This window comes from Jaculus jaculus, chromosome 3 (genome assembly GCF_020740685.1).
Source record: "Jaculus jaculus isolate mJacJac1 chromosome 3, mJacJac1.mat.Y.cur, whole genome shotgun sequence".
NCBI classification, from domain to species: domain Eukaryota; kingdom Metazoa; phylum Chordata; class Mammalia; order Rodentia; family Dipodidae; genus Jaculus; species Jaculus jaculus.
In genome coordinates this window covers 25,138,008-25,147,806 of record NC_059104.1, presented here as the reverse complement: position 1 = coordinate 25,147,806, position 9,799 = coordinate 25,138,008, and the positions used below count along the sequence as shown (strand labels likewise).

At 36.4% G+C, this 9,799-nt stretch overlaps 1 protein-coding gene across 3 annotated transcripts; it reads right to left on the bottom strand.

Moving 5' to 3' along the window:
- Nucleotides 1-1,228: 1,228 nt before the first annotated feature.
- Nucleotides 1,229-7,027, bottom strand: Slitrk6 (SLIT and NTRK like family member 6). Of its 3 annotated transcripts, none has more exons than XM_004651042.3 (2): nt 6,562-7,027; nt 1,229-4,405 (listed from the first exon to the last, which is right to left on the bottom strand). In XM_004651042.3, exon 2 carries the CDS (start codon nt 4,379-4,381, stop codon nt 1,862-1,864), a length of 2,520 nt encoding a protein of 839 aa, XP_004651099.1. In that variant the 5' UTR covers nt 4,382-4,405; nt 6,562-7,027; the 3' UTR covers nt 1,229-1,861. The 3 variants fall into 3 exon arrangements, with proteins under 3 accessions (XP_004651099.1, XP_045002447.1, XP_045002448.1); XM_045146512.1 differs by lacking the exon at nt 6,562-7,027 and adding an exon at nt 6,221-6,298; XM_045146513.1 differs by lacking the exon at nt 6,562-7,027 and adding an exon at nt 6,189-6,254.
- Between the last annotated feature and the right edge of the window lie 2,772 nt (nt 7,028-9,799).

Below are 9,799 nucleotides of genomic sequence, written 5' to 3'. Positions count from 1 at the left end.
GTCTTTTAGGGTAATCTGGTAGTAGAACAGAAATATAAGTTTTAAAGCTGAATAATTTTCACAGAATATTCAGAAATCATTGTTTAGAAAAACAGACACAACTACTTCCTTATGCAAAATGGATCTCTCTGGATACTAGAGCCTGAGTTTGTATAGTATCTAGAAAACGCACCTAGGTGAAATTGGAATTATGTTATGTGTAGCTTGGTGATTTTTTTAAAAAAAAATTATTTGCAAGAAAGGAGGGAGGAAGGAAGTGAGGGAGAGAGAGAGAGAGAGAGAGAGAGAGAGAGAGAGAGATGAGGCAATCCAAGGCCTGTAGTCACTGCAAACAAATTCCAGAAGCATGTGCTACTTATAGTACATCTGCAGTTTTGTAATTCCTGGGAAATCCAACCTGGGCTCTCAGGCTTTGCAAACAAGTGCCTTTAACCACTGAGCAATGTCACCAGCTTGGCTTGGTGACATTCTTATTGATAAGCTATAGCTGTGTTTGTACACTTGGTGAACAAATCAGTTCTTTTACACATGTAAAGAAACCATATTTGGCTTGTTTCTGTCAAGTGAGTGGAAGTGTCCATCCTGGTTTGATGGCATCATAGCTTAGACTAATTGATGACACCACATTAGAATGCAATTTTCATGTTCATTTTATTGTAGTGAGCAGTCTTTTAATTTCTGTAAAAGGCACCCAGGAATAATTACTTTTGTGAACCAAAAATATACAAAACTGTACAGAATAAATAGTTCATAGAAATCTAGCTATACCTTCTTATAAAATAAAGCTACAATGTCCCTCTCATGAGGAAACTTAAAACACTTACCTGTAGAAGTAACTTCTGCTAGTAATTTATGTCATCTCTCAGGACATATTGATAAAAATAAAATAACAAATGTTACTGAACATTTTAAACCTTTGAATTACTTGCCACCAGAAACAATGCTATCATGTTTACTCAGATGTACAAAAATTAATATCATGAAAGGAAGCAAAATCAGTAAGTGCTCTAATCATATTTACAGTAGATTTCAGTAGCATTTTTTAAGATATCCCAAGAAGAATTAAAGGTTGAGCACAAACAACATAACCTAAATTCACAGCAGCATTGACATCAAGAATACCCACACTAAATGTGTAGAAAACCAGAAATCCCACTTGAAGTATTAGTCATATATATATATATATATATATATATATATATATATATATATATATGTATATGTTCAGGAAGCATAAGAATGACTTTTGCTTAGTCCTCCACTGTTCAACATACTGGGTCATTAATGGCCTATATAATTACAATCTTATAATATTTCTTTACCATTGCTGTTTACAGATGTAAAGCTCTACTTTCTTTTGCACTTATTGCAAGAAAATTGTGTTTGCCAATGCAAATTTCTGAAGTATATACTAGTTATAAACAATACATCCCCTACATACTGCAACTATATATACAGATTATTTTAAATGATGGAATCCCATTTTATTCAGCCATGGGGAAAGTAATTCAACAAAATAGGGTTGTTTATTCAACCCTTTAGATGTGCAAGAGGAATTTTATCCAACACTTATACACATATGGAGAATATTATTATATTCCTTGTATGATTTACATGCAAGGATTTATCTTATTTTGGGCAGGCTAAATTGCCTGAAGATAATGCCATGGCTTCACCCAATGATCCCTGAGTTTTGCTTTCTTTCTTTCTCTCTTTTTTTTTTTTTTTCCTCCTCTACCAACCATAGGATGACTGCTGTGCTTAAATTCTGATGGATGACAGTCTCAAGTAAGGCACTTATTTCAAAGGTTTAGACTTAGGAAGAACACAGCATTTCTGCGTAGGTCCTCAAAATGTCCATCTATGTTTGCTGCTCCAGGACTTCTAGATAGTCAGGTTCGGCATGCAAATTAGCTTTAAGCTCAAAATACTCATTTTTAGTCTGTTCCACCAGTACTTTCCTTGGCCGTGAATACATTAATGTTTCCATTAACTTCAGCTCTTCATGGGCTCCAGGATAATGCACCTCTATATCAGGTTGGAGTTGTGCGATATTTTTCCTTAGGTACTCAGTGATTCCCAGTTGTTGAAGTTCTCTTTCTTTCTCTAAAATGTTCCTGTATAATGAACTAGCATCCTGGAAGGATAAAAATTCTGTTGACTGGTCTGTGGTTTTGTATTTCAAACCTGACCCTGTAAGTGGTGAGTGATTTTCCCGTTCTAAAAGACTTCTTTGGAGATGTTTAACATCATTTCCCTCTTTCTCATTCCTCTCTTCATCCTCTTCCAAATGCTTTGGACTGAAGGATGGACTTCTATAAACGTGGAGCATGGGGCTCACCATGTGCTGCTCATAGAGAGAGGCAGAGGGCCTCTCGGTTGTATGGTGTGTAGTTTTATGGCCATACATGCTGTACTGAAGATGCACTGGGCTGTTGTCTCTCATCTGCTCATCTGCTTGCTTCTTTTTGTACCTTCTCCTACGGTGGAGAACAAGAACCACAATCCCTGCAGCACAGAACACAATAGTTATGAACACAATCAGAAGTCCCAGTATGAGAACTGACAGAGGGACAGCCTCTGTGAGAGAACTTAAAATTGTACCAGCTGTACTTGTTGCAGGAGTAGTGACAAGCAAGGAACTGATCTGAGTTGGCACGGATGGGTTATTTACCAAACCAGGGCATAGAATGTCACTGTTGAGGGCTTTTAATTCTTTTTTGTCCAGATGCCCTGGGGAAGAGCAGAGGATATCATCTGTCACTGTGTTCTTGCCTAACTTTTGTATCCATTGCTGCAGTCCAACCAGGTCACAAGAGCAGTCCCAGGGGTTATCTTCAAGGTCGATCTGAATCAGCATATCAAGATCATCCAAGATGTTACTTACAGGTAAGTGGGTGAACTGGTTTGTTTTAAGATTTATCCTAGATAGGGGAACTCCTGAAAAAATATGTGGTGGAAGAACTTGCAGGAGGTTGTTATTTAAATAAAGAACTTTGAGTTTCGGCATTGGGTTAAAAGTCCCCGGTAATATTTCCTTAACTGCATTGTACTCAAGATACAAGTACTCCAGACTGTGAAGACCAAGGAACATGCCTCTATTTAATTTGGTCAGATGGTTACCATTTAGGTAGAGTTTTTGTAGTCTTGTTAGATTCATAAATGATCCTTCTTCGAGAACCTCAATACGGTTATTTCCCAAGTGAAGCATTTCTAAAGTGAAGTATTCCATCAGGTCAGATTTCATTAATGTGTGGATAATATTTCCTGCCAGAATAAGCTTCCTAGGGTTTTGTGGAGGAGGCTGCAGGTCTGATAAGCTTTCGATATTGCGCTCCTGGCAATGTATTAGAAGTCCTGATGGGGCTAGGACTTTGCAGTTGCAAGGGATAGGACAATAGGGGGCTGGAAGCTGAGTGGATGGCTTTGTCAGATAAGGAAACAAAGCTGGTACTTTGGTAGGCAGTTTTAAAATGGATGTTGTCTTGGTTGATAGGCGACTGTCACTCACTGAAGACGTTACCACCAGATGCAATGATCCGGAAGGATCTTCATGCTCTTCATACACCGGGGGTGTAGGACAGATAGACTCTGCTTTCAGCCGACTCAGGATGCTTCCTTTGAACAATGGAGGACTGTTGCATACAACATCACCAATGATAGACTGTGGAGGCATATTCTCCAACCAGTTTTTTAGCTGCAACAGTTCACAGTTGCAAGCCCACTTATTATCCTCCAGCTGCAGATCCAATATCCGACCGATGTGCTCTAAAAATCCAACATAAGGCAATGTTTGCAACTGATTTCCTCGGAGATCTAGATGGGTTAAAGGAACAAATCTAAATATGTTTGGAGGAAGGCTCTCAATAGCATTGTCATTTAAAATCAATACCTTTAGTCGGTTGAGCTTGCTAAAGGCACTTGGTTCAATCACTGTGATGAAATTGTTATCAGCTTGCAGAAATTCCAGGTTTTCCAATCCATGGAAGGTATCCTCTTTAAGAATTTCCAGAGAATTGTGATTGATATGAAGTTGCTTAAGGAGGCCAAGGCCATTAAATGCACCAGTCTCAATATCTGCAATGTTGTTAAATCCGAGGTGTACCGAGATAGCATTAGTAAGCCCAGAAAAGTCATTTGTGTGAAGCACTGTCAAGCCATTATTTAATAAGCTCAAGTGGAAAGGTCGTGATGGTGGCACAGTTATTTGTGACAGCTCCTTGATACCTTTTCCTTCACAATTTATTGACATTGTGCCATCTTTCTCTTCACAGTTGCAAAGAGAATCACAAGAACCTCTAACCGAGGTTACTGGAGATTGGGCCTGGGAAGATATGCAGGCAAGGAGAGACTGACATAGCAGGTGAATCCAAAGCTTCATGCTGTTCTGTGGTGGGCTCAGACTCTGTAAAATAAAATGCAACACCAAGGAGGTTTAATAGGCAAGAGCATGAAGTGTGTCTGATAGGTATATTCTATAGAAAAATTATGGTGTCTCCATTGCCTCAAATAGACATGCTCTGAGTTGATTTCAAGTACATCATTGTCAAAATATAAAATTTTGGACAAAAATTTATAATCTTATATTATTAGCATTTGTAGTCATTTCTTCGAAATAAGGTGAATTTTAATAGATAACAGATATATTTGTTGTCTGATATTCAACATGATGCAAAATTGCATATTTGAAAATACATTAATTTTTTAATTACATAAAGTTAATACTGGGATATTAAAGCAGAGGTGGCTATATGGATTTTCTAGTAGCATATAGAACCATAGGTGATAGCAAAATGATGGAGTATTATGTACATGGCATGCATGTATGAAGGCATCAGCATGCCCATCTGCATGTACCACAGAGCTTAAAAACTTAAAAATTTGGTAAATCATTTAAAAACCTACATAAAATGTGTCCTCAATTATGTAATAAGATACAGGATTTAAGTGAAATTCTGTTTTTACTTTTCTTTCTGGAAAGTTTGTATAAGCATAACCGCATCAGTTGGGTGTACCTAAAAAAAAAAACATAAATTCCACTAAAGTCATGATTATATTTTTGACTTCTACTTGTAAGGTATTTCAGAATGTGAAAGATAAAAATCATTAAACACATCAGAATTTAAACTGAAATTTAGAATGAATTTCAGGATATGATAAAAGAACAAACAATGCCTCAAGTAAAATTCTGGCAAATGTCATCCTAATGAGGTCTTAAACCCAGCTTTAGGCCACTGAATGTCATCACGTAATTAAGAAGTGATCACCTTTATTAGAAGGCATAAAATATGAAGCACTGAAATCAAAATAATCTGCACTACATTAAAGTGTTTCTGGGTAAGTCTAGCTTGGCTAGAAATGACAGTTCAGGTTAACAGCAAACCCTATTTCCACTCCTTCAACATATAAAGCAGGCTTGTGAAATAGCAGTTCTTAAAAAGACTCATTTTCAAAGTCCAGCTCTGGCTAGCTAAGCACATATAACATAACTCTCATAACAGCCAAACACTTTCCTTCCTTTAAATATTTTACCATAAGTAGATGAATAAAATTGAGAGACCACCCTCATAATCTCAGCTTTCCAAAATGATAGGTGCTTTCATTTTTCTAGATAAAACACAAATAGTAACTTTGCATCTAATTAAAATCCATCATCAGATAAACTATCCCAGACTGGGTCAGTAAGGCTGAAAGTGAACTTTGCTTTCTTAAGAAAACACTGTTTTCTTGGAAACATATGTAGTGCAGTTCCTAAAAAGCCAATACAGTCAACCAAAGTAAGAAAGCAAAACAGAGAAAAAGTTAGGAGACTTTGATGATTCAGAAGAGAACAGTTTGGGTTTAAGCAGCTCTGGGTGCTCTGCGTGGCTTTAAGAAGCTTGTAGCTGGGGTCTCCACCCTGTGGGCTAGCTTCAGAAAACACTCTCCACACTTCTCCATGCATTCCCAATAAGCAGTATGATTTCTATCAACTATAGCACTCTGAGAACATAGGAAATCATTTCCAGATGGTAACATCTTATTTTTATCTTATATGCCCTGAATACTATTCAACATGTACCACAGAGCAGTTTATAATGTCTCCCAAAATAACACCAAACTTCACAAATAGATTCATAGCACTCACATCAGATACAATGTTCAAGATGTCAAAACTCTCCTTTTAGATATAATCAGAAAACACATACTTTCATGACAGCAAATAATGAAAGTAGCATACAAACAGTTCTCCAGTTTTCTGTCTGAGCTTGAAATCCAACCCCAACATTCATTCATCCTTCAGGAAAAACATATTTCATCTCCAACAACAAATTTCATGTCTCAGAAGAAGGAAGGTCATAATATCGTGTTTGCTTTTCTCTCCAGCCAGCTGTTGAACTAAATGTCTGCTACTCAGAGAGAACAGGCATCTGCTACAGCATGACTTTGGCCAGTGAACAAAAATGAAACTGAATATCCTTTAAGGCAAAGATTTCTTTTAAGGAGGCAAGCATAGAAATTCAATCACTTGACAATAAGGCAAACACCAGTATAAAGAAATGCCTGAAATATTCAGCTTACCTGTAAAGTAGAGACTTCCTGCCCTTATCTGAAATGCACAGCTGGAAGCAGGGTTAAAGCAAATCAGTTTCTTTATTGAAGAGGAAAACACCACTGACCACCATGTGCTTTCTCCTCAGTATTACTTTTTGGCAAGTCCCATAGCTTCAAAAGTTAAAACCTCCGGTCCAAGACAGAATGCTCAGCATTTATTTCATTGAAAGTATTGCAGGCACAGAGCATAACAGAGCATCTTGAAGCAGTAGTCTTTTTCCCCCCCAATTAAAATTCACGGCATACTTCCCAGCTATGCTGACTTTTTTTGCATATAGTTAACCACTTGCAAGCTGCTGAGAGCATGGTAAATAAACAAGATGCTTCTTCGCAGAGCTGGGGCTGATCACTCTTGCTTTCTTTGGTTGTGGATCCAAGCTGCTGTAATGCTCCCCTTCCTCCCTTTCTTGTCTTTCTTGTTAGCTCAGTTTGTTATTAGTCAGACTGCCAAGGGCTGGGAGGTAGGCGTAAATAAAGAGACTTCTTGGCTTTTGACTCAGCCTTTAAGCCCTTCCCCATCAGAAGCACTTTAATCTGCCAGTGTCCTATAACACAGGAGACAGCCCCACCTGGGGACTGTTCAGCTCCTCCTCTGTCTGCAAATGCTCTTTCCCCTCCTTTTACACTGAATAGGGTAGAGCAAGGGAATTTTGATGAAAATAATCACACACACTTTTAAATGTTTAATAATATATTTTGCAATGACAGAAAGCTAAATAATATATTACAGTAAACCTTCATCTCCCACCACTGTAACTGGGCACAGAGTGTGCAGTGAAATGGCAGGAAGGGTCCTGTGGAATAGTCATTTTATGTCGACTAGTTAAATGTAACGATTCTAACACAAACGCCTCTGAAAAATGTCTTTCTTAACTCACCATTTTAAGAAGATTTAAAAGACTTATGTGTGAGACTCTAAATTTATACTTCATTATTTCTTTCCCTAGAGCTAATGTTTAATAATGGAAATAGAACTAAGGCACACCTTCCATTATTTCGTGCTTTTAATATTTATAATTGATGTGGTTATTTTAAAATATATGCCAAATATAAAACTATTGTCATTTATTTTATATTGCTTCTCACACTCAAAATAATGGAATTATATCTCACAGATGAAGGTAGAGGATGGTGTAGGTGTGAAAAAGGTAATATCCTTATTTTTATGACACTAAGAAAGAATATTATTTTCTAAACAGTATTTAGAGTGTTGTGCTCCTTCAATTCTTAAAACTTTCTGGATGAGCCCAGTGAGGCTCAAATTTCAGGCTGCTTCTTGTAAGAAGTCATTCCTGCACACTCATGTGGCAAGCAACTCTGCTGTTGACATCCTAAATGAATGTGGTGGATGCAAACACTTATGCTTTGGGTGTGTTCTGTTTAGATCCACTTTTATCTCTGGATTTCAAAAAGAATCTGTATAATCTTATGTTTCATTTTGCAAAAGAAAGTGTGATGTCACTTGAGCCATCAAAATGGAAGAATATCTAACTGGACTTTTATTAAATGACTACCTACAGATATGGCCTCATATCTGCAAAGTGTTTATAGTCTCAGTATCAAATATTTGTGTACAAAGCAGAGGTTTGGTGTTTATGTTTTCATATTACATTGTCTGCTTCCTATGGTCCTCATTATGAGCTTTAAAATGGAAGTGGAATAGATAGACATGTACGAGAAAGAAGGCAATGGTGACCAAAAGGAGGGCAAAGAGAACCATACTAACACTGCAGAATTACTCTATGCAGTGTACTCTTGCCTAATAGATCAACTGTAACCATCAAGGTAACATAGGTAGACACTAACTAAAGTGATAATCAATGGAAAACAAGGAGCTGGAGTCATTAATGTCCCACCATATAGACATAACTCTCCAATGTATTATGTTAGATTTTGGAGGAGAGATCACTGGAAAAATACAAATGCAGAGTCAAAGCTGTGTGTGGAAACATAGAAGTAGGTTCCCTGAAGTTTGACACATTTCTAATATTTCATACCATTTAAACATATACCTACTGTCTAACATATATACTTAACAGGGATTTGGAGTGCTTTACTTGCATTCTGACTTTTCATGATTTTTTTAAGTGCATGAATTACTAGGTTACATGAAAGTTATTGACAAGTCTTTTTTATGGCACAAGGTACAGCTCAGTGGTATAATACTTGCCTAGTTTGTGGAAAATCTTGGGTTTGATCCCTAGAATTAAAAAATAATAATAATAATTAAAATAAACACTTATTTTTAACACCTTAGTGACAACATAAGAGAGACTAGCCAGAGAATTGTTTGCATAAAATTCTGTAATATTTGATTTAATTCCAATTAATGTTGATATTAATTTTTATGCAAAATGTTGGGTTCAGCTGAACATATTCTTCAGAACATTTGGAATGATTGCTACTGAATCTGCTTTTTCATTGGCTTTATTTACTGTATTTCAATGGACATTTCAGTAGCTTATAATGCAGCAATGCTTTCCAGTATATTTATGGTAGATATGTAATAATGATTAGTAGACATTTACTCTATAACATTTTAACCTTTCCATTATCACACAAAAGTTCTTCTTCCTTGTAAAGTCCTAAAGTTTATGTCAAGATTTTTGTTTGCAAACAATAACAATAGTAGTATGTGTAAATCTTTCCACCAAAACTACACTTTCTACTCAATAACTCCTTATTGGGTCTGGAAAGATGACTTAGCAGTTAAAGCATTAGCCTGAAAAGTCAAAGAACTCAGGTCCAATTCCCCAGAACCTACATAATCCAGATGCACAAGGTGGTACATGCTTCTGGAGTTCATTTGCAGTGGCTGAAGGCCATAGCATGCCCATTCTATCTACCTCTTTCTCTCTCTTGCTGTCTAAAAAATAAATAAAATAAATAAAAAGAAATCCATGTTGGAAAATGTTCAAAATCAATGAAATATTTAAAATTTTTATTTTTATACAAAAAGAGAGAGGGAAGGAGAGGCATTTCTTAGTAACAGAACTATGTATGAGTAACAGTCAGAAGGAGTGATAGTTGAGTTATTATAGGCAATAAGAAAACACTTGGGAATGACAGTTTTTACAAGTGTCCCAAACAAATAATTTACTATAGATATTTGACATGTTTCCATTTTAATTAATTATCTAAACATAAAGTAGTTTTTCTGCATAGATTGTACTATATTATCATACCATTATTTTTGGAAACATAT

Coding starts and splice junctions, on each gene's coding strand:
- Slitrk6 (XM_045146512.1), bottom strand. CDS start 6,268: ATGTTGGGGTTGGATTTCAAGCTCAGACAGAAAACTGGAGAACTGTTT. Junction 4,406..6,220: donor AGAAAACTGGAGAACTGTTT/GTATGCTACTTT, acceptor TTTATTTTACAG/AGTCTGAGCCCACCACAGAA.